General features: G+C 54.6%; 1 protein-coding gene across 2 annotated transcripts in view; it reads left to right on the top strand.

The window, feature by feature from the left end:
- Nucleotides 1-23,276, top strand: part of INTS3 (integrator complex subunit 3) — a 37,547-nt gene extending 14,271 nt beyond the window's left edge. Inside the window, exons 9-30 of one of the 2 annotated variants that reach the window (XM_071417486.1) lie at nucleotides 1,019-1,116; nucleotides 2,423-2,614; nucleotides 4,234-4,321; nucleotides 6,601-6,680; nucleotides 8,102-8,193; nucleotides 9,308-9,414; nucleotides 10,393-10,512; nucleotides 12,795-12,924; nucleotides 13,371-13,425; nucleotides 13,961-14,064; nucleotides 14,816-14,860; nucleotides 15,025-15,144; nucleotides 16,120-16,273; nucleotides 17,449-17,517; nucleotides 17,956-18,031; nucleotides 19,433-19,546; nucleotides 19,993-20,041; nucleotides 21,221-21,388; nucleotides 22,312-22,412; nucleotides 22,496-22,568; nucleotides 22,647-22,806; nucleotides 22,882-23,276. In XM_071417486.1, coding sequence (XP_071273587.1) covers nucleotides 1,019-1,116; nucleotides 2,423-2,614; nucleotides 4,234-4,321; nucleotides 6,601-6,680; nucleotides 8,102-8,193; nucleotides 9,308-9,414; nucleotides 10,393-10,512; nucleotides 12,795-12,924; nucleotides 13,371-13,425; nucleotides 13,961-14,064; nucleotides 14,816-14,860; nucleotides 15,025-15,144; nucleotides 16,120-16,273; nucleotides 17,449-17,517; nucleotides 17,956-18,031; nucleotides 19,433-19,546; nucleotides 19,993-20,041; nucleotides 21,221-21,388; nucleotides 22,312-22,412; nucleotides 22,496-22,568; nucleotides 22,647-22,806; nucleotides 22,882-22,959 — 2,273 coding nt within the window. In that variant the 3' untranslated portion in view covers nucleotides 22,960-23,276. Of the gene's footprint in view, nucleotides 1-1,018; nucleotides 1,117-2,422; nucleotides 2,615-4,233; nucleotides 4,322-6,600; nucleotides 6,681-8,101; nucleotides 8,194-9,307; nucleotides 9,415-10,392; nucleotides 10,513-12,794; nucleotides 12,925-13,370; nucleotides 13,426-13,960; nucleotides 14,065-14,815; nucleotides 14,861-15,024; nucleotides 15,145-16,119; nucleotides 16,274-17,448; nucleotides 17,518-17,955; nucleotides 18,032-19,432; nucleotides 19,547-19,992; nucleotides 20,042-21,220; nucleotides 21,466-21,546; nucleotides 21,792-22,311; nucleotides 22,413-22,495; nucleotides 22,569-22,646; nucleotides 22,807-22,881 lie in introns of those variants that run through there. The other variant, XM_071417487.1, reaches the window with a different exon arrangement.
- The last annotated feature ends 301 nt before the right edge of the window (nucleotides 23,277-23,577 follow it).

Raw genomic sequence — 23,577 nt, 5'->3', positions numbered from 1 at the left:
AAAGAATTTCACCTTAAACTGTAAAGAATTTCACCTTAAGCTTTAAAGACCTCCACCTTAAACTGTAAAGAATTTCACTTTAAACTTTCAAGAATTTCACCTTAAACTGTAAAGAATTTCACCTTAAACTGTAAAGAATTTCACCTTAAACTTTAAAGAACTCCACCTTAAACTGTAAAGAATTTCACCTTAAACTTTAAAGAATTTCACCTTAAACTTTAAAGAATTTCACCTTAAACTGTAAAGAATTTCACCTTAAACTTTAAAGAATTTCACCTTAAACTGTAAAGAATTTCACCTTAAACTTTAAAGAATTTCACCTTAAACTTTAAAGAACTTCACCTTATTCCTATATTTATTCACATTCATGATATTCCTATATTTATTTACATTAGTTATATTTCTATATTTATTCACATTCATGATATTCCTATATTTATTGACATTGATGATATTCCTGTATTTATTTACATTCATTATATTCCTGTATTTATCCCTTAATTATATTTCTATTTATTCACATTCATTATATTGTTATATTTATTCACATTGATGTTATTCGTATATTTATTGACATTGATGATATTCCTATATTTATTTACATTATTGATATTCCTATATTTATTCACATTGATGATATTCCTATATTTATTCATATTCATGATATTCCTATAATTATTTACATTCATTACATTCCTTTATTTATTCACATTAATGATATTCCCATGTTCACTTACATTAATTATATGCCTATATTTATTTACATGGATTATATTCTTATATTTCTTGACTTTCCTGATATTCCTGTATTTAATTACATTAATTATATTTCTATTAATCATTCCCTTCTCTGGGCAACTTCCCAGCATCTTCTGGATGCAGCAATTCCAGGGAAAAATTGGCTTTGAAGCGTTCCCACCCTTTGGAGCCTGGTTAAATCTCCTTTAAACTCCTCAGGGGAACACTCAGGACTTATTTGAGGCTTTTTGCACCCAAATTTCTGCCCCTGTCCCCCCAGGGGTGCTGCAGCTGCTGCAGTCCAGGACCTCCCGCAAGTTCCTGGCGTGTCGCCTGACGCCCGACATGGAGACCAAGCTGCTCTTCATGACCTCGCGGGTAAAAATCCCCCTGGATTCCCAAATTCCACCTGGATCCCAAAATTCCTGATGGGTTCTGTCCCAAATTCCACCTGGATCCCCAATTCCTGATGGGTTCTGTCCCGAATTCCACCTGGATTCCCAAATTCCTGATGGGTTCTGTCCCAAATTCCAACAGGATCCCAAATTCCTGATGGGTTCTGTCCCGAATTCCACCTGGATCCCCAAATTCCTGATGGGTTCTGTCCGAATTTCCCCTGGGTTCCCAAATTCCTGATGGGTTCTGTCCCGAATTTCCCCTGGGTTCTGTCCCAAATTCCACCTGGATTCCCAAATTCCTGATGGGTTCTGTCCCGAATTTCCCCTGGGTTCTGTCCCAAATTCCTGATGGATTCTGTCCCAAATTCCCCCTTGGTTCTGTCCCAAATTCCACCTGGATTCCCAAATTCCTGATGGGTTCTGTCCCAGATTCCCCCTGGGTTCTGTCCCAAATTCCTGATGGGTTCTGTCCCAAATTCCACCTGGATCCCAAATTCCCCCTGGGTTCTGTCCCAAATTCCACCTGGATCCCAAATTCCTGATGGGTTCCCAAATTCCTGATGGGTTCTGTCCTGAATTTCCCCTGGGTTCCCAAATTCCTGATGGGTTTCCAAATTCCCGATGGGCTCTGTCCCAAATTCCACCTGGATTCCCAAATTCCCCCTGGATTTCCAAATTCCACCTGGATTCCCAAATTTCCTGATGTGTTCTGTGCTGAATTCCACCAGGATTCCCGAATCCCACCTGGGTTCCCTCCCAGCTTCCCCATGGATTCCCTCCCAAATTCTCCATGGATTCCATCCCAAATTCCTGATGGGTTCTGTCCCAAATCCCCCCTAGCTCAGGGTCCTGCTTGTCCCCACTGCCAGCCCTGTCCTGTGTCCCCATTTCCAGCCGTGTCCCCTGTCCCTGTCCCCATCCCTGTCCTGTGTCCCCATTTCCAGCCGTGTCCCCTGTCCCATGTCCCTGTCCCATGTCCCTGTCCTGTGTCCCCGTTTCCAGCCGTGTCCCATGTCCCTGTCCCATGTCCCCAGCTGTGTCCCCATGTCCCCAGGTGTGTCCCCATGTCCCCAGCAGTGTCCCCATGTCCCTGTGGCTGTCCCCAGGTGCGCTTTGGGCAGCAGAAGCGGTACCAGGACTGGTTCCAGAGGCAGTACCTGTCCACCCCTGACAGCCAGACCCTGTCCCCAGCCGTGTCCCCATGTCCCTGTGCCTGTCCCCAGCAGTGTCCCCATGTCCCTGTGCCTGTCCCCAGGTGTGTCCCCAGCCGTGTCCCCTGTCCCCAGGTGCGCTTTGGGCAGCAGAAGCGGTACCAGGACTGGTTCCAGAGGCAGTACCTGTCCACCCCTGACAGTCAGTCCCTGCGCTGTGACCTGATCCGTTACATCTGCGGCGTGGTGCACCCGTCCAACGAGGTGCTGAGCTCGGACATCCTGCCCCGCTGGGCCATCATCGGCTGGCTGCTCACCACCTGCACGGTCAGCGCCCCAAAAACGGGCTGGGAGAACCCAAAAATGGGGTACAGGATGGGAGAAACCCCAAAAATGGGGTACAGGGTGGGCTGCTCACCACCTGCACGGTCAGCGCCCCAAAAACGGGCTGGGACAACCCAAAAATGGGGTACAGGGTGGGAGAAACCCCAAAAATGGGGTACAGGGTGGGCTGCTCACCACCTGCACGGTCAGCGCCCCAAAAACGGGCTGGGAGAACCTAAAAATGGGGTACAGGGTGGGCTGCTCACCACCTGCACGGTCAGCGCCCCAAAAATGGGGTACAGGGTGGGAGAAACCCCAAAAATGGGGTACAGGGTGGGCTGCTCACCACCTGCACGGTCAGCGCCCCAAAAACGGGCTGGGAGAACCCAAAAATGGGGTACAGGGTGGGAGAAACTCCAAAATGGGGTACAGGGTGGGCTGGGAGAGCCCAAAAATGGGGTACAGGGTGGGCTGCTCACCACCTGCACGGTCAGCGCCCCAAAAACAGGCTGGGAGAACCCCAAAATGGGGTACAGGGTGGGAAAACCCCAAAAATGGGGTACAGGGTGGGCTGCTCACCACCTGCACGGTCAGCACCCCAAAAACGGGCTGGGACAACCCAAAAATGGGGTACAGGGTGGGAGAAACTCCAAAATGGGGTACAGGGTGGGCTGGGAGAGCCCAAAAATGGGGTACAGGGTGGAAAAACCCCAAAAACGGGCACAGGGCCATCATCGGCTGGCTGCTCACCAGCTGCATGGTCAGCACCCCAAAAATGGGTTGGGAGAACCCAAAAACGGGGTACAGGGGGATGAGAGAACCCAAAAATGGGGCATGGGGTGGGCTGGGAGAGGGGAGAGCCCAAAAACAGGAGCAGGAACATCCCAAAAGTGGGGCACAGGATGGGCTGGGAATGGGAACACCCCAAGAACAGGAGCAGGAACACCCCAAAAAGGGATGTTGGAGAGTTCTCAGAGGGATTTTGGGTGGCTCGTGGGCGTTTCCCAGCGTTGAGTTTGGTCATGGAGGGATCTCAGGGGTTCTTGGTGGGATCTCAGGGGTTCTTGGGATCTCAAGGAATCTTGGTGGGATCTCAGGGGGTTCTTGGAGGGATCTCAGGGGGTTCTTGGGGGGATCTCAGGGGGTTCTTGGGGGATCTCAGGGGGTTCTTGGGGGATCTCAGGGGTTCTTGGGGGGATCTCAGGGGGTTCTTGGGGGATCTCAGGGGGTTCTTGTGGGATCTCAGGGATTCTTGGGGGGATCTCAGGGGGTTCTTGGTGGGATCTCAGGGGGTTCTTGGTGGGATCTCAGGGGGTTCTTGGAGGGATCTCAGGGGTTCTTGGGGGGATCTCAGGGGTTCTTGGGGGATCTCAGGGGGTTCTTGGGGAGATCTCAGGGGGTTCTTGGGGGATCTCAGGGGTTCTTGGGGGGATCTCAGGGGTTCTTGGGGGGTTCTTGGGGGGATCTCGGGGGGTTCTTGGGGGGATCTCAGGGGGTTCTTGGGGGATCTCAGGGGTTCTTGGTGGGATCTCAGGGGGGTCTTGGGGGGATCTCAGGGGGGTCTTGGTGGGATCTCAGCATGGTGTTCATGGGGTGTTTTGGGGTTTTTTGGTCTCCTGCAGTCGAACGTCGCTGCCTCCAACGCCAAGCTGGCTCTGTTCTATGATTGGCTCTTCTTCAACCCCGAGAAGGACAGCATCATGAACATCGGTGGGTGGGACCTGCCAGGGCTGGGATCCACCTCGGGATGGGATCCTGGGATCCATGGGATCCATCCTGGGATGGGATCCTGGGGCTGGGATCCATGGGGATCCACCTCGGGATGGGACCCTGGGGTTGGGATCCATGGGGATCCATGGGGGATCCACTCGGGATGGGACCCTGGGGCTGGGATCCATGGGGATCCATGGGGGATCTGCCTTGGGATGGGATCTTGGGGTTGGGATCCATGGGGATCCATCCTGGGATGGAATCCTGAGGTGGGATCCATGGGGGATCTGCCTTGGGATGGGATCTTGGGGTGGGATCCATGGAGATCCATCCTGGGATGGGATCCTGGGCAGTTCCTGGGGTGGGATCCATGGGATCCACCTTGGGATGGGATCCTGGGGCTGGGATCCATGGAGATCCATGGGGGATCTGCCTTGGGATGGGATCTCTATGGGGGATCCATGGAATGGGATGGAATCCTGGGGCTGGGATCCATGGGGATCCATCCTGGGATGGGATCCTGGGGTTGGGATCCATGGGATCCATCCTGGGATGGGATCCTGGGGTTGGGATCCATGGGGGATCTGCCTTGGGATGGGACCCTGGGGTGGGATCCATGGAGATCCATGGGATCCATCCTGGGATGGGATCCTGGGCAGTTCCTGGGGTGGGATCCATGGGGATCCACCTTGGGATGGGATCTCTATGGGGGATCCATGGAATGGGATGGAATCCTGAGGTGGGATCCATGAGATGTTCCTGGGCTGGGATCCTGGGGTGGGATCCTGGGGTGGGATCCTGGGGTGGGATTTGGGGCCATTGTGACCCACGGGCAGCACAGGACCCGCCTGCCCCTCATGCCCTGGATCCCACCCCGTGGATCCCATGGATCCCATGGATCCAGCCTGTCCTGGTGCCTGGGCAGCCCCCCCAGAGCAGGGATTTGGGGATTTTGGGGTCCAGGAGCAGGGATTTGGGGATTTTGGGTTCCATGAGCAGGGATTTGGGGATTTTGGGTTCCAGGAGCAGGGATTTGAGGATTTTGGGGTCCATGAGCGGGGATTTGAGGATTTTGGGGTCCGGGAGCAGGGATTTGGGGATTTTGGGTTCCAGGAGCGGGGATTTGAGGATTTTGGGTTCCATGAGCAGGGATTTGGGGTTTTTGGGTTCCATGAGCAGGGATTTGGGGATTTTGGGTTCCATGAGCAGGGATTTGGGGATTTTGGGGTCCAGGAGCAGGGATTTGAGGATTTTGGAGTCCAGGAGGAGGGATTTGAGGATTTTGGGTTCCATGAGTGGGGATTTGAGGATTTTGGGTTCCAGGAGCGGGGATTTGAGGATTTTGGGGTCCAGGAGCAGGGATTTGGGTTTTTTGGGGTCCAAGAGCAGGGATTTGGGGTTTTTGGGTTCCAGGAGCAGGGATTTGGGGTTTTTGGGTTCCAGGAGCAGGGATTTGGGGTTTTTGGGTTCCAGGAGCGGGGATTTGGGGTTTTTGGGTTCCATGAGCGGGGATTTGAGGATTTTGGGTTCCAGGAACAGGGATTTGGGGTTTTTGGGTTCCAGGAGCGGGGATTTGGGGATTTTGGGTTCCAGGAGCAGGGATTTGGGGATTTTGGGTTCCAGGAAGAGGGATTTGGGGATTTTGGGTTCCAGGAGCAGGGATTTGGGGATTTTGGGTTCCAGGAGCAGGGATTTGGGGTTTTTGGGCCCCAGGAGCAGGGATTTGGGGATTTTGGGTTCCAGGAGCAGGGATTTGGGGATTTTGGGGTCCATGAGCAGGGATTTGGGGATTTTGGGGTCCATGAGCAGGGATTTGGGGATTTTGGGTTCCATGAGCAGGGATTTGGGGATTTTGGGGTCCAGGAGCAGGGATTTGGGGTTTTTGGGTTCCAGGAGCAGGGATTTGAGGATTTTGGGGTCCATGAGCAGGGATTTGGGGTTTTTGGGGCCCAGGAGCAGGGATTTGGGGTTTTTGGGGTCCATGAGCAGGGATTTGAGGATTTTGGGTTCCAGGAGCAGGGATTTGGGGATTTTGGGGCCCAGGAGCAGGGATTTGGGGTTTTTGGGTTCCAGGAGCGGGGATTTGGGGTTTTTGGGTTCCATGAGCGGGGATTTGAGGATTTTGGGTTCCAGGAACAGGGATTTGGGGATTTTGGGGTCCAGGAGCGGGGATTTGGGGTTTTTGGGGTCCGGGATCAGGAATTTGGGGTTTTTGGGGTCCGGGATCAGGAATTTGGGGTTTTTGGGGTCTCTGGGGCCTGACCCCCTGTCTCCCCCAGAACCTGCCATCCTGGTCATGCACCACTCCATGAAACCCCACCCGGCCATCACGGCCACGCTGCTGGACTTCATGTGCAGGGTGAGGAATCCTCCTGCAACGGGGAATTCCAGGGCTGGGGAGAGCTGGGAGGGAACTGCCGGGCTCCACAAATCCCCCAAAAAATCCCATCCAAAAAAATCCAAAAAAAAACCCGTAAAAAATCCCCCCCCCCCAAAAAAATCCCCCCCCAAAAATTAAAAAAAAAAATCCCCCCAAAAAATCCTCCCCAAAAAAAATCCCCCCAAAAAATCCCAAATTAAAGAGGGATTTTCTCCTTTACCCCAAATTGAGGAAGGATTTTCTTCTTTATCTCAAATTAATGATGGAATTCCTGATCCAGGGAGGGATCAGAGCATCAGGGAATGATCCAGAATGATCCCAGACCAGGGAAGCTGCTGGTTCCAGGAATTGGGAATTAAAGAGGGATTTTCTCCTTTATCCCAAATTGAGGAGGGATTTTCTCCTTTATCCCAAATTGAGGAGGGATTTTCTCCTTTATCCCAAATTAAAGAGGGATTTTCTCCTTTACCCCAAATTGAGGAGGGATTTTCTCCTTTATCCCAAATTAAAGAGGGATTTTCTCCTTTACCCCAAATTGAGGAGGGATTTTCTCCTTTATCCCAAATTGAGGAGGGATTTTCTCCTTTACCCCAAATTGAGGAGGGATTTTCTCCTTTATCCCAAATTGAGGAGGGATTTTCTCCTTTATCCCAAATTAATGATGGAATTCCTGATCCAGGGAGGGATCAGAGCATCAGGGAATGATCCAGAATGATCCAGAATGATCCCAGACCAGGGAAGCTGCTGGTTCCAGGAATTGGGAATTAAAGAGGGATTTTCTCCTTTACCCCAAATTAAAGAGGGATTTTCTCCTTTACCCCAAATTAAAGAGGGATTTTCTCCTTTATCCCAAATTGAGGAGGGATTTTCTCCTTTATCCCAAATTGAGGAGGGATTTTCTCCTTTATCCCAAATTAAAGAGGGATTTTCTCCTTTATCCCAAATTGAGGAGGGATTTTCTCCTTTATCCCAAATTAAAGAGGGATTTTCTTCTTTATCCAAATTAAAGAGAGATTTTCTCCTTTACCCCAAATTGAGGAGGGATTTTCTCCTTTACCCCAAATTGAGGAGGGATTTTCTCCTTTATCCCAAATTAAAGAGGGATTTTCTCCTTTACCCCAAATTAAAGAGGGATTTTCTCCTTTATCCCAAATTGAGGAGGGATTTTCTCCTTTACCCCAAATTGAGGAGGGATTTTCTCCTTTATCCCAAATTATCCCCAGCACTTGGTGGGAAGAATCCAGAACATTCCTGGAGCTCCCTCCCTCCCACCCCACATTCCTGGCAGCAGAACTGGGGAGAAAGTTCTGGAATGTCCCAATTCCTGAGGCTGGGATTCCCCACTCTTGGCAGGGATTTTTTTCCCTAACATTCCTCTCTCCATCCCCGATCTTTTCCAGATCATTCCCAATTTTTACCCCCCTCTGGAAGCCCACGTCCGGCAGGGAGTGTTCAACTCCCTCACCCACATCGTGGAGAAGCGAGTCCTGGCGTAAGAATTCCCAGATTTTTCCCGTTTTTTCCTGAATTTCTACATCTGCCCCCCACCCCTGGGCCTGTCCTGGAGCTCTGGAGTTATCCAGGAAAATTTGGGATCAGCCAGGGTTGGACTGGGGGCTGATCCAGGAGGGAAAAGAGGGGTGGGGGAAAGAGGGAATTGGGATTTTTCAGGAATTCCGACCCCTTTTTCCCATTCCCATGTTCTGGTGGCACAGGTGAGGGAAAAGGGATGGGAGGGACAAGGAAATTGGGATTTTTCAGGAATTCCAGCCCCTTTTCCCATTCCTATTTTCTGGTGGGACAGGTGAGGGAAAAGGGATGGGAGAACAAAGGGAATTGGGATTTTCCAGGAATTCCAGGCCTTTTTCCCTCTCCCATGTTCTGGTGGCACGGGAGGGGATCCCAAGGACTGTGAGGGAAAAGAGGGAATTGGGATTTCCCAGGAATTCCAGCCCCTTTTCCCATTCCCATGTTCTGGTGGCACAGGTGAGGGAATCCCAAAGATAATGAGGGGAAAAGGGATGGGGGAAAAGAGGGAATTGGGATTTCTCAGCCCAATTTTCCAGCCCCTTTTCCCATTCCCATGTTCAGGTGAGGGGATCCCAATGGCCATGAGGGAAAAGAGGGAATTGGGATTTTCCAGGAAAATTTCCCCTTCTCCCATTCCCATGTCCTGGTGGCAGAGGTGAGGGGATCCCAAAGACCATGTGGGGGTGAGGAAATTGGGATTTTTCAGGAATTCCAGGCCCTTTTCCCATTCCTATTTTCTGGTGGCACAGGTGAGGGAAAAGGGATGGGGGAACAAAGGGAATTGGGATTTCCCAGGAAAATTTCCCCTTTTCCCACTCCCATGTCCTGGTGGCACAGGTGAGGGGATCCCAAAGATAATGAGGGGAAAAGGGATTGGGGAAAAGAGGGAATTGGGATTTTTCAGCCCAATTTTCCAGCCCCTTTTCCCTCTCCCATGTTCAGGGATGGGGGAACAAAGGGAATTGGGATTTCCCAGGAATTCCAACCCCACTTCCCATTCCCAGTGGGATGAGGCCCCATCCCAGCTCTGGCTGATCCCAAATTTAGGTGGAGTTTTCCCAAATTTTCCCTCACAGGCACCTGGCCCCGCTCTTTGACAACCCCAAACTGGACAAGGAGCTCCGGGCAATGCTCAGGGAGAAATTCCCGGAATTCTGCAGCTCCCCCTCACCCCCCATGGAAGGTGGGGAATTAAACTGGGAATTCTGGGAATTGAATTGGGATTTTGGGGGAATTTACTTGGGAATTTTGGGGAAATAAATTGGGATTTTTGGGGGAATTAAATTGGGGAATTAAATTGGGATTTTGGGGAGTCAAATTGGGGTTTTTTGGGAATTAAATTGGGATTTTGGGGGGTTAAATTGGGATTTCAGGGAATTAAATTGGGATTTTGGGAATTAAATTGGGATTTTTTGGGAATTAAATTGGGGAAATAAATTGGGATTTTTTGGGAATTAAATTTGGATTTTTGGGGGATTAAATTGGGATTTTTGGGGAATTAAATTGGGGAAATAAATTGGGATTTTTTGGGAATTAAATTGGGTTTTTTGGGGAGTTAAATTGGGATTTTGGGGTACTTAAATAGAGATTTGGGGGAATTAATTAAATTGGGATTTTGGGGAATTAAATTGGGATTTTGGGGAGTTAAATTGGGATTTCAGGGAATTAAACTGGGATTTTGGGAATTAAATTGGGATTTTGGGGAATTAAATTGGGGAAATAAATTGGAATTTTTTGGGAATTAAATTGGGATTTTGGGGGATTAAATTGGGATTTTTGGGGAATTAAATTGGGGAAATAAATTGGGATTTTTTGGGAATTAAATTGGGATTTTTTGGGAATTAAATTGGGTTTTTTGGGGAGTTAAATTGGGATTTTGGGGTACTTAAATAGAGATTTGGGGGAATTAATTAAATTGGGATTTTGGGGAATTAAATTGGGAATTAAATTGGGGAATTAAATGGGGATTTTGGGGGAATTAAATTGGGATTTTGGGGGATTAAATTGGGATTTTGGGGGATTAAATGGAGATTTTGGAGGAATTAAATTGGGATTTTTGGGAATTAAATTGGGATTTTGGGTGGTTAAATTGGGATTTTGGGTGGTTAAATTGGGATTTTGGAGTTACATTGGGATTTTTGGGCTCCCTCCTTGGTGCCAGTGAAAATCGAGGAGCCCGTTGCCATGGAGATGGAGAATCACCTGGAGAAGGATGACGGTTGCTATGACAACGCCGAGGCCGCCTTCAGCGACGATGAGGAGGAGCTGAGCAGCAAAGGAGGTCAGGGAGCCCCTGGGCTTCCCCAGGGACACCCCCGGGGCTCCAGAATTCCCTCAGAAACCTCCTGGACAGGAGCTGATCCCACTGGAAATCCCAGATTCCCAAATCCCAGGAGCTGATCCCACTGGAAATCCCAGATTCCCAAATCCCAGGAGCTGATCCCACTGGAAATCCCAGATTCCCAAATCCCAGGAGCTGATCCCACTGGAAATCCCAGATTCCCAAATCCCAGGAGCTGATTCCAGTGGAGATCCCAGATTCCCAAATCCCAGGAGCTGATCCCACTGGAAATCCCAGATTCCCAAATCCCAGGAGCTGATCCCACTGGAAATCCCAGATTCCCAAATCCCAGGAGCTGATCCCACTGGAAATCCCAGATTCCCAAATCCCAGGAGCTGATCCCACTGGGAGGTCCCAGATTCCCAAATCCCAGGAGCTGATTCCCAAATCCCAGGAGCTGATCCCACTGGGAGATCCCAGATTCCCAAATCCCAGGAGCTGATCCCAGTGGAGATCCCAGATTCCCAAATCCCAGGAGCTGATCCCAGTGGGAAATGCCAGATTCCCAAATCCCAGGAGCTGATTCCACTGGAAATCCCAGATTCCCAAATCCCAGGAGCTGATCCCAGTGGAGATCCCAGATTCCCAAATCCCAGGAGCTGATTCCACTGGAAATCCCAGATTCCCAAATCCCAGGAGCTGATCCCACTGGGAGATCCCAGATTCCCAAATCCCAGGAGCTGATCCCACTGGGAAATCCCAGATTCCCAAATCCCAGGAGCTGATTCCCAAATCCCAGGAGCTGATTCCACTGGAAATCCCAGATTCCCAAATCCCAGGAGCTGATCCCAGTGGAGATCCCAGATTCCCAAATCCCAGGAGCTGATCCCACTGGGAAATCCCAGATTCCCAAATCCCAGGAGCTGATTCCCAAATCCCAGGAGCTGATTCCACTGGAAATCCCAGATTCCCAAATCCCAGGAGCTGATCCCAGTGGAGATCCCAGATTCCCAAATCCCAGGAGCTGATCCCACTGGAAATCCCAGATTCCCAAATCCCAGGAGCTGATCCCAGTGGGAAATGCCAGATTCCCAAATCCCAGGAGCTGATCCTGGTGGAGATTCCCAGATTTCCTTGGCAGGGAGGTTCTGCAGGAGCTGATTCCTAAAAATCAGGAGCAGGAGCTGGGAAATCCCAGGTTTCCTCCTGCAGGAGCTGATTCCCAAATCCCAGGAGCTGATTCCCAAAAATCAGGAGCTGATTCCCAAAAATCAGGAGCTGATTCCCAAATCCCAGGAGCTGATCCTGCTGGGAAATCCCAGATTTCCTCTGCTGGGAGGCTCTGCAGGAGCTGATTCCCAAAAATCAGGAGCTGATTCCCAAAAATCAAGAGTTGATCCTGCTGGAAAGTCCCAGATTTCCTCTGCAGGAGCTGATTCCCAAATCCCAGGAGCTGATTCCCAAATCCCAGGAGCTGATTCCCAAATCCACTGTTCCGGATCCGTGCCCACCACGTTTGTTCCCTTTCCTGGGCTGTTCCCAGGAGTTCAGAGCATTTTTCCAGCCTCCCATCCCAAATGGTCTCACCCAAATCCCCTCTGGAGCCATTCCCAGCCTCCCTGGTTGGATCCTCATAGAATTCCTGCCCTGCCGGGGGTTTTGGGGCAGAGGACGTGGCCTGGGAGCCTCAGGATCCAAATCAATCCCAAATTTTGCCTCCTTGGAGGGTCAGGTTGGGAATGGGGAACCCCCATCCCAAATTTTGCCTCCTTGGAAGGTCAGGTTGGGAATGGGGAACCCCCATCCCAAATTTTGCCTCCTTGGAGGGTCAGGTTTGGGAATGGGGAGCCCCAATCCCAAATTTTGCCTCCTTGGAAGGTCAGGATTGGGAATGGGGAACCCCAATCCCAAATTTTGCCTCCTTGGAGGGTCGGGTTTGGGAATGGGGAACCCCAATCCCAAATTTTGCCCCCTTTGAAAAGACCTGGGAATGTTGAAGGGTCAGATTTGGGAATGGGGAATCCAAATCCCAAATTTTGCCTCCTTGGAAGGTCAGGATTGGGAATGGGGAGCCCCAATCCCAAATTTTGCCTCCTTGGAGGGTCAGGATTGGGAATGGGGAGCCCCAATCCCAAATTTTGCCTCCTTGGAGGGTCAGGTTTGGGATGGGGACTGAGCAGGGATCACAATCCCGGACATTCCCAGCCCTGGCTCCAGGGGAGGAGGGTCCAGGACGGGGATTGCTGGGAAGGAGGAGAATCCCAGGGAATTCCTGGTTCCAGGCAAGAAGAGGGAGTTCAGGTTCCATCCCATCAAGGAATCCATCGTGGAGGAGCCCGTGGACATCACCCCCTTCCTGGAGCAGCTGGACGAGTCCCTGAGGGACAAAGTGCTGCAGCTGCAGAAGGGCAGGTGGGGACATTCCCAACTATTCCCAGCCCATTCCCAGCCCAGAGATTCCATGGAATTTCTGGCTCTGAGTGCCCTTAAAATCCTGGAATTCATCCCCCCCCCCCCTGGAATCTGCACACCTGGGCCTCCCCCAGACCCAGCCCCGAGTGGCCCCTCCCAGTGCTCCCAGTGCCCCCTCCCAGTGCTCCCAGTGCCCCTCCCAGTGCTCCCAGTGCTCCCATTCAGTGTTCCCAGTGCTCCCAGTGCCCCTCCCAGTGCCAGTGTTCCCAATGTTCCCAGTGCTCCTCCCAGTGCCCCCAGTGCCCCCTCCCAGTACTCCCAGTGTTCCCAGTGCCCCTCCCAGTGCTCCCAGTGTTCCCATTCAGTGCTCCCAGTGCTCCCAGTGCCTCTCCCAGTGCCCCTCCCAGTGCTCCCAGTAACGGGTTTCTGTCCCTGTGCTGCTGCAGTGACACGGAGGCGCAGTGCGAGGTCATGCAGGAGATCGTGGATCAGGTCCTGGAGGTAACAGGGCTGGGATCTGGGATCCATTTTGGGGAGAGCTGGGATCCATTTTGGGTGGGAGCTGGGATCCATCATGGACGGGATCTGGGATCCGTCATGGGTGGGAGCTGGGATCCATCCTGTGTGGAATCCAGGATCTGTCCCAGCAGTGATTTGGGATCCCTGGTGCTGGAACCCCTCCGGAGCAGCCTGGGATCCATTCCTGTGCCCTTTCCCTGTGCCAGGATCCATTCCTGTGCCCCTTTCCCTGTGCCAGGATCCATTCCTGTGTCCCTTCCCTGTGCCAGGATCCATTCCTGTGCCCTTTCCCTGTGCCAGGATCCATTCCTGTGCCCTTTCCCTGTGCCAGGATCCGTTCCTTTGCCCTTTCCCTGTGCCAGGATCCGTTCCTGTGCCCTTTCCCTGTGCCAGGATCTGTTCCTGTGCCCTTCCCTGTGCCAGGATCCATTCCCGTGCCCTTTCCCTGTGCCAGGATCCATTCCTGTGCCCTTTCCCTGTCCCAGGCAGGCCCTGAGCTCCCTCCCTCCCTTTCCAGGAGGATTTTGACTCGGAGCAGCTCTCGGTGCTCGCCTCGTGCCTGCAGGAGCTGTTCAAGGCTCATTTCCGTGGGGAGGTGCTGCCGGAGGAGATCACGGAGGAGTAAGGGCTGGGAAAACCCAGAGGGGGATCCAGGGCTGTTCCCATTCCTGGGAAAACCCAGAGGGATCCAGGGCTGTTCCTTTGTCATTCCTAGAAAAACCGAGTGGGATGCAGGGCTGTTCCTGTGCTCCCAATGGGATCCAGGGCTGTTCCTATTCCTGGGAACACCAAGGGAGATCAGGACTGTTCCTCTCCCATTCCTGGGAAAACCCAGAGGGGGATCCAGGGCTGTTCCTGTCCCATTTCCTGGGAAGATCCAGAGGGCTGTTCCCAATCCTGGGGAATCCTGGAGGGCTGAGCAGCCAGAGGGATCCAGGGCTGTTCCTTTGTCATTCCTGGAAAACTCAGAGGGCTGTTCCCATTCCTGGGAAAACCCAGAGGGATCCAGGGCTGTTCCTGTGCTCCCAACGGGATCCAGGGCTGTTCCCATTCCCAGGAAAATCCAGAGGGATCCAGAGCTGTTCCTGTGCCATTCCTGGGAAATCCTGGGCGGATTCAGGGTTGTTCTTGTGCCATTCCCGGGAAAACTCAGAGGGATCCCGGGCTGTTCCTCAGGGCCGTTCCTGTGCTCCCAATGGGATCCAGGGCTGTTCCCATTCCTGGGAAAACCAAGGGGGGGTCCAGAGCTGCTCCTTTGTCATTCCTGGGAAAACTCAGAGGGATCCGGGGCTGTTCCCCGGGGCTGTTCCCATGCCATTCCCAGGATCCCGGGTGCCATTCCCGGGAGCTCAGCGCGTCCGTCTGTCCCCAGGTCCCTGGAGGAGTCCGTGGGGAAGCCCCTGTACCTGATATTCCGGTAGGTCCCTTCCCAAACCCCCGGGAATTCCCGGCCTCCCTCCTCATCCCAAACACCCCAGGGAGTTTCCCATCCCATTCCCAGCGGGAAATCCGGGGATTTTGGGGGATTTTTTGGGGGTTTTTGGTCCCCGCTATCCCGGCGACGTTCCCGCTGTTCCCAAGGAACCTGTGCCAGATGCAGGAGGACAACAGCGGCTTCTCGCTGCTGCTGGACCTGCTCTCCGAGCTCTACCAGAAACAGCCCAAGATCGGCTACCACCTGCTCTACTACCTGCGGGCCAGGTGAGGCCCCGCCCCGCGCTGACCCCGCCCCCTCAGATGGGCCCCGCCCTGTGCTGACCCCGCCCCCTCAGATGGGCCACACCCTGTGCTGACCCCGCCCCCTCAGATGGGCCCCACCCTGTGCTGACCCCGCCCCCTCAGATGGGCCACACCCTGTGCTGACCCCGCCCCCTCAGATGGGCCCCGCCCTGCACTGACCCCGCCCCCTCAGATAGGCCCCGCCCCTCCAATTGGCCCCGCCCTGCACTGACCCCGCCCCCTCAGATGGGCCCCGCCCTGCTCAACTCTGTCCCTTCAGATGGGCCATGCCCTGCTCTGACTCCTCCCTCTCTCCTGTGACTCCTCCCCCTCGCCTGGGCCCCGCCCTCTTACCTGTGCCACTCCCCTGCCTGTGCCTGTACCTACCCCTGGTGGTGGCGTGGGCCAGGTGCGTGCCAGCTGTGCCAGGTGTGTGCCAGGTGTGTGCCAGGTGTGTGTCAGTTGTGTCAGCTGTGTCCCAGCGGTGCCAGGTGTGTGCCAGCAGTGTGTCAGCCATGCCAGAGGTGTGCCAGGTGTGTGCCAGGTGCCAGGTGTGCTGTGTCCCCAGCAAGGCGGTGCTGGGCAGGATGGGGCTCTATGAGTGTGTCAGTTGTGCCAGGTGTGTGCCAGGTGTGTGCCAGGTGTGGCAGGTGCCAGGTGTGGCAGGTGCCAGGTGTGCTGTGTCCCCAGCAAGGCGGCGCTGGGCAGGATGGGGCTCTATGAGTGTGTCAGTTGTGCCAGGTGTGTGCCAGGTGTGTAGCAGGTGCCAGGTGTGCTGTGTCCCCAGCAAGGCGGCGCTGGGCAGGATGGGGCTCCATGAGTGTGTCAGTTGTGCCAGGTGTGTCCCAGCTGTGCCAGGTGTGTGCCAGGTGTGTGCCAGGTGTGCCAGGTGTGTGCCAGGTGTGTGCCAGGTGTGTGCCAGGTGTGTGCCAGGTGCCAGGTGTGCTGTGTCCCCAGCAAGGCGGCGCTGGGCAGGATGGGGCTCTACGAGTCGTTCGCCCAGGCCACGCAGCTGGGGGAGCTGCACACGTGCCTGATGATGGACATGAAGGCGTGCCAGGAGGACGACGTGCGCCTGCTCTGCTTCCTCACGCCCTCCATCTACACCGAGGTGAGCCCTCACCTGCCCAGGGCTGCCCAAAACCCCATCCCAGGGGTGCCCCGAGTGCCAGGGGTGCCCAAAACCCCATCCCAGGGGTGCCCTGAGTGCCAGGGGTGCCCAAAACCCCATCCCAGGGGTGCCCTGAGTGCCAGGGGTGCCCAAAACCCCATCCCAGGGGTGCCATGAGTGCCAGGGGTGCCACAGGTCCTGCTCCAAGTGTGCCCCAGGTCTTGTCCCAGGTGTGCCCAAATCCCACTCCAGGTGTGCCCCAAATCCTGTTCCTGGTGTGCCCAAAATCCCATCCCAGGGGTGCCCAAAATCCCATCCAAGGTGTGCCCTAGGTCCCATTTCTGGTGTGTCCCAAGATCCAACCCTGAGCCCATCCCAGGTGTGCCCCAGATCCTGTCCCAGGTGTGCCCAAAATCCCATCCCAGGTGCGCCCCAGGTCCTGTTCCTGGTGTGCCCAAAATCCCCTCCCAGGTGTGCCCAAAATCCCATCCCAGGTGTGCCCAAAATCCCATCCCAGGTGTGCCCCAGGTCCCATCCCAGCTGTGCTGCAGCAGAGAATCCCCAAAAATTCTCTCTAAATTCAGAGAATCCCCCAAAATTCTCGCTGTGCCTTCCCCGGAGGAGGGAGCTGGGCCTGCTCCTCCTTCCTGCCTGGATCAGCTGGAGCAGCTCCGCTGACCCCAAATCCCAGGATCCATCCAGGGCAGGCTCAGGCTCTTCCCCACACTGATCCCAAATCCCAGAGCAGGCTCCCAGTGTTCCCCACACTGATCCCAAATCCAGATCCATCCCAGGGCAGGCTCCCAATGTTCCCCACACTGATCCCAAATCCAGGATCCATCCAGGGCAGGCTCCCATTGTTCCCCACACTGATCCCAAATCCAGGATCCACCCCAGATCCCATCCCTCTCCCTCGGCACTGCCATGCCCTGATTGATTTTGTGTTTCCTGCGGGGCCCTGGAGCAGGGAGCAGAGCCAGGAAAAGGGAAAAAAAACGGGAATTCCGGGAATTCCAGAGCCCTGGCTGACGGCTGCCCCCCGCTGGAGCTTTTCCCACCTGGAATTTTTGGGATTTTGGGAGGGCTCTCCCTGCTGTCTCTGCCCGGATTTTGGATTTTGTGCATTCCCAGTTTGGATTTTGTGCATTCCCAGTTTGGATTTTGTGCATTCCCAGTTTCCAGATGAGACCCTGAGGAGTGGGGAGCTGCTGAACATGATCGTGGCTGTCATCGACTCCTTCCAGGTGAGGGGAATCCTTCCCGGCCCCTTTCCTGGGGAATTTAACCCCAAAATGAGCCACCCATGGCCTCAATCCTCGCCTAAATTCCCTCGTCCAAAGGTCGATCCCAAAGGATCTCCTGGGCAATCAGTGCTAATTACCCCTAATGAGCCCCTTTGCCCGGGGGGGATCTCGCTGCCTCTGCCTGGCCTGGAATTTGCTGTGAGAACCCAAAAAATTCCCGGGGGCACCCCTGGAATGGCGGGGTCTGGATGTGCCCGGAGCCCCGGGGTTGTGCAGGGTCTGGGGGTGCCCGAATTCCCGGGGTCGTGGGTCTGGAGCAGGGTCTGGATGTGCCCAGAACCCCGGGGATCCCAGGGATGGAGCTGGCACTGCTCCCTCTGGATCCCATCTGGGGAGGGTCCTCAAAGCCCCCTGACCCCATTCCCTGTCCCATCCCAGCTCCAGGAGCTCGTGTGCCACGTGATGATGGGAAACCTCGTCATGTTCCGCAAGGATTCCGTGCTCAACATCCTCAGTGAGTGGGACTGGGAGTGGGAAACGGGAAATGGGAGAGGGAATGAGATTGGGATTGGGAATGGGAAAACAGGAACGGGAATGGGAGAGAAGAAATGGGATTGGGAGTGGGAATGGGAGAGAGGAAATGGGAATGGGAACAGGAATGGGAATGGGAGAGAGGAAATGGGAATGGGAACAGGAATGGGAATGGGAGAGAGGAAATGGGAGTGGGATTGGGAAATGGGAGAGAGGAAGTGGGATTGGGAATGGGAATGGGATTGGAAATGAGATTGGGAGTGGGAATGGGATTGGAAATGGGAATAGGAATAGGAATGGGAGTGGGAATGGGGATGGGAGTGGGATTGGGAAATGGGAGAGGGAATGGGAATGAATTTGGAATGGGAATGGGATTGGGAGTGGGATTGGGATTCAGAATGGAATTGGGAAAGGGAATGGGAAATGGGAACAGGAATGGGAATGGGAAAAGGAAAGGATTTGGAACGGGAATGGGAGTGGGAGTGGGGATGGGAACGGGAATGGGAATGGGGAATGGGAATGGGGAATGGGAGTGGGATTGGGACTGGGACTGGGAATGGGAGCGGGAAAGGGATTGGGAATGGGAATGGGAATGAGGAGGTCCCAGGCAGCCCCCAGATCCCACCCCACACCCAGGCTTGGCCCTTTGCAGAGGGAGATCCCTGAATTCCCTGCTGGCACTGAAGGGTCGCTGCCCCGGGCCGATTGTGGGATTTATCCCTGTGCCCCCAGGGCTGCCAGGCAGGCCACGGGCAAAATCCCAAAATCGGCTCCACAGCCTCTCTGTGGGGTCCCTCAGTGTTGCAGAGCAAATCCAGCTTTTGGGATAAGCCTGTTAATTAGGGAGCCTCGTTAACCCTGCCCCCACAGCCCAGGACAGGGCTCTGTCCCCATTCCCGGGCCCGGAGGGGTGGGGGGACCCTGGGCAGGGTTTGGGGTCCCCAGAGCTGGGGAAGGCACTGACACAGATCCCTGTTAACCCCATTGTCCCCATTATCCCATTGTCCCCATTATCCATCCCCATTATTCCTGTTAACCCCATTGTCCTGTTGTCCCCATTATCCCATTGTCCCCATTATCCCACTGTCCCCTTATCCATCCCCATTATTCCTGTTAACCCCATTTTAATGGGGTTAATTGTGCCCATTATCCATCCCCATTGTCCTACTGTCCCTGTTACCCATTCCCATTATCCTGTTGTCCCCATTATCCAACCCCATTATCCCCATTATCCCATTGTCCCTGTTTTCTATCCCATTGTCACCATTTTCCATCCCTATTACCCCCATTGTCCCCATTATCCCATTGTCCCTTTTATCCATCCCTGCTGTCCCCCTGTCCCCCCTGTCCCCCTGTCCGTCTGTCCCCCCTGTCCCGTCCCCAGTTCAGAGCCTGGACTGGGAGACCTTTGAGCAGTACTGCACCTGGCAGCTCTTCCTGGCCCACAACATCCCCCTGGAGACCATCATCCCCATCCTGCAGCACCTCAAGTACAAGGGTGAGCTGGGGACACCCTGGGGACACCCTGGGGACACCCTGGGGACAGCTGGGGACATTGCCATGGGGACATTGCCATGGGGGACATCCTGGGGTGACATTCCCAGGGGAGCATTCCTGGGGGTCATTCCCATGGGGGGCATTTTCTGGGGACATTCCCAGGGGTCATTCCCAAGGACATTCCTGTGGACATTCCCAGGGGGAAAATTCCAAGGGATATCTTTTGGGGACATCCCGAGGACATTCCCAGGGGGGAAATTCCTGGGGACATCCCAAGGACATTCCTGGGGGACGTTCCCAGGGGGACATTTTGGGGACATCCCAAGGACATTCCCAGGGACATCCTGGGGACATTCCCAGGGGTCATTCCCGTGGGGGGACACTCCCATAGGGGACATTTTTTGGGGACACGTTTTGGGGACATTGCCACCCTCCTTCCCCCGGCAGAGCACCCCGAGGCCCTGTCCTGCCTCCTGCTGCAGCTCCGCAGGGAAAAGTGAGTCTGGGGGGGACAGGGGGGACCCCCAGAGTGTCCCCAAGGGAGGGGGGACATGCCTGGAGTCCTGGGGGGGGACACCGAGGGGATTTGGGGACACCGAGGGGATTTGGGGACACTGAGGGGTTCCAAGGGACACTGAGGAGATTTGGGGACACTGAGGAGGGGATTTGGGGACACTGAGGGGATTTGGGGACACTGAGGGGATTTGGGGGACACTGAGGGGATCTGGGGACACTAAAGGAAGAGACACTGAAGGGATTTGGGGGACACTGAGGGAATTTGGGGGGCACTGAGGGGATTTTGGGGACACTGAGGGGTTCCAGGGGACACTGAGAGGATTTGGGGACACTGAGGGGATCTGGGGGGCACTGAGGGGATTTGGGGACACTGAGGGGTTCCAAGGGACACTGAGGGGATTTGGGGACACTAAGGGAGAGACACTGAAGTGATTTTGGGGGCAGTGAGAGGATTTGGGGACACCAAGGGGATTTGGGGGGCACTGAGGGAATTTGGGGACACTGAGGGGATTTGGGGGGCAGTGAGAGGATTTGGGGACACTGAGGGGATTTGGGGACACTAAAGGAAGAGACACTGAAGGGATTTGGGGGACACTGAGAGGATTAGGGGACATCAAGGGGATTTGGGGACACTGAGGGGATTTGGGGGGCACTGAGGGAGAGACACTGAAGGGATTTGGGGTTCCAGGGGACACTAAGGGGATTTGGGGACACTGAGGGGATTTGGGGACACTGAAGGGATTTGGGGGACACTGAGGGGATTAGGGGACATCAAGAGGATTTGGGGGGCACTGAGGGGATCTGGGGGGCACTGAGGGGATTTTGGGGACACTGAGGGAATTTGGGGGGCACTGAGGGGATTTGGAGACACTGAGGGGTTCCAAGGGACACTGAGGGGATTTGGGGACATCAAGGGGATTTGGGGACACTGAGGGGATTTGGGGACACTGAGGGGATTTGGGGGGCACTGAGGGGATTTGGGGGGCACTGAGGGGTCTCCTGAGGTGTCTGAAGGATCTCCTGGGGCTCTGGGGAGGTCTGAGGGATCTGAGGGATCTCCTGGGAGTCTGAGGGATCTCCTGGGGATCTGGGGGTCCTAGGGGGATCTCTGGGGTGTCCAGGCCTGTCCCCCACCTTTCCCCACTCCCGTTTTTGCCAGGCCCAGCGAGGAGATGGTGAAGATGGTGCTGAGCCGGCCGTGCCACCCCGAGGACCAGTTCACCACCAGCATCCTGAGGCACTGGGGGCTGCGGCACGACGACCTCCTGGGCGAGCACATCAAGGCCCTGCTGATCAAGAACAACAGCCTGCCCCGCAAGCGCCAGAGGTCGGGGGGTCCTGGGGGGCTGCTCCCCACTTCTTGTGTCTCACACCAGTTTTTGGGGCTCTCCTCCCCAGCTTTTAGTTCCTCACCCCCATTTTTAGTTTCTCATCCCCATTTTTAGCTTCTCACCCCCATTTTTGGGCTCTCACCCCCATTTTTAGTTTCTCACCCCCATTTTTTAGTTTCTCATCCCCATTTTTTAGCTTCTCATCCCCACTTTTTAGTTTCTCATCCCCACTTTTTAGTTTCTCACCCCCATTTTTGGGCTCTCACCCCCATTTTAGTTTCTCATCCCCATTTTTGGGCTCTCATCCCGGTTTTTATGTGTCTCACACCAGTTTTTGGGCTCTCCTCCCCATTTTTTAGTTCCTCATCCCCATTTTTAGCTTCTCACCCCCATTTTTAGTTCCTCATCCCCATTTTTAGTTTCTCACCCCCATTTTTGGGCTCTCACCCCCATTTTTAGTTTCTCACCCCCATTTTTGGGCTCTCACCCCCATTTTTAGTTTCTCACCCCCATTTTTTAGTTCCTCATCCCCATTTTTAGTTTCTCACCCCCATTTTTGGGCTCTCACCCCCATTTTTAGTTTCTCACCCACATTTTTGAGCTCTCACCCCCATTTTTAGTTCCTCACCCCCATTTTTAGCTTCTCACCCCCATTTTTGGGCTCTCACCCCCATTTTAAGTTTCTCACCCCCATTTTTGGGCTCTCATCCCCATTTTTATGTGTCTCACACCAGTTTTTGGGCTCTCCTCCCCATTTTTAGTTTCTCATCCCCATTTTTTAGCTTCTCATCCCCATTTTTAGTTTCTCACCCCCATTTTTAGCTTCTCACCCCCATTTTTGGGCTCTCACCCCCATTTTTAGTTTCTCACCCCCATTTTTTGGGGTTCTCAGCCCATTTTCCGCCCTCCTCTCCCGCAGCCTCCGCAGCTCCAGCAGCAAACTGGCCCAGCTCACCCTGGAACAGATCCTGGAGCACCTGGACAACCTCAGGCTCAACCTCACCAACACCAAGCACAACTGTGGGTCCCTCCCCACACCCTGGGCTGTTCCATTTGGGTCTGGGGTCCCTCCTTGCCCTGACCCTCCCCGTTTTTCCCCCCAGTTTTCAGCCAGACCCCGATCCTGCAGGCGCTGCAGCACGTCCAGGCCAGCTGCGACGAAGCTCACAAGATGAAGTGAGACCCCTCCCCACACCTCTCCCTCCCTTCCTGAAGACCCCAGACCCCCCCCGAGCCCCTCTGGTGCCCCCCCAGGTTCTCGGATCTCTTCTCCCTGGCCGAGGAATACGAGGATTCCTCCAGCAAACCCCCCAAGAGCCGCCGCAAGGCCACGGCCCTGGCCAGCCCCCGCAGCCGCAAAAATGCAGCACAGCCCCCCAACAACGAGGAGGAGTCTGGTTCCAGCAGCGCCTCGGTGAGACCCCCACCCTCCCCGAGACCCCTCTGAGCCCCCCAAATCCCGTGTGACCCCCCTTCAATGTCCCTGCAGGAGGAGGAGGACACCAAACCCAAACCGGCCAAGAGGAAAAGGAAAGGTTCCTCTGCTGTGGGGTCGGACAGTGACTGAGGGGTGGGACCCCCCCGGGACTCCTCCCACACCATGGGGACCCCCCCCCCCACCACGGGGACCCCCCTCGGGACCCTCCCCACCATGGGGAACCCCCCAGGACCCCCCAGACCGGTGCCAGCAAATCCCCAAGCTCGGGGTCCCCATCACTCCCTTACCCCCCCTCCCCTCCCTTTTCACCACCTGGGGAGGGGTCGCGCTGCCCCCCCCCCCCACCCCAGGACCCCCCCATTGTTGGTGGGACCCCCCCTCAGGGGACAAGGGGGGCACCCCCAGCCCCATTTTCCTCCAGAAATGTAAATAAAGGGTGGAACCGAGTGGCTGCTCCAGGATGATTTGGGGAGGGGGAGTTGGGGGGTCCTGGGCTGGGGGGGGGCAGCATTTGGGGAGGGGTCCTGCCCCGCCCCCGGAGCGTTTTTAAGTGTTTTTAAAAAAAGCAGCAATAAAAACTTTCCTGTTTTGTATTGAATGGACCCAATTTGTGACATTGGGGGGGGGGCAGGGGTCGTGTGTCCCTTTCCCCCCAAAAAAGGAGACATGGGGGGACAGGGGAAGGGACAGAGGGGACAATGGGGGGGACACGGAAGAGGACAAGGGCGGGTGACAATGGGGAGGGGA

This window comes from Agelaius tricolor, unplaced genomic scaffold, assembly GCF_023055355.1.
Source record: "Agelaius tricolor isolate 1412-34295 unplaced genomic scaffold, bAgeTri1.0.p SCAF_69, whole genome shotgun sequence".
In the NCBI taxonomy this organism is placed as follows: Eukaryota; Metazoa; Chordata; class Aves; order Passeriformes; family Icteridae; genus Agelaius; species Agelaius tricolor.
The sequence above is the reverse complement of the archived record's forward strand: the minus strand, read 5'-3'. Positions and strand labels throughout refer to the sequence as shown.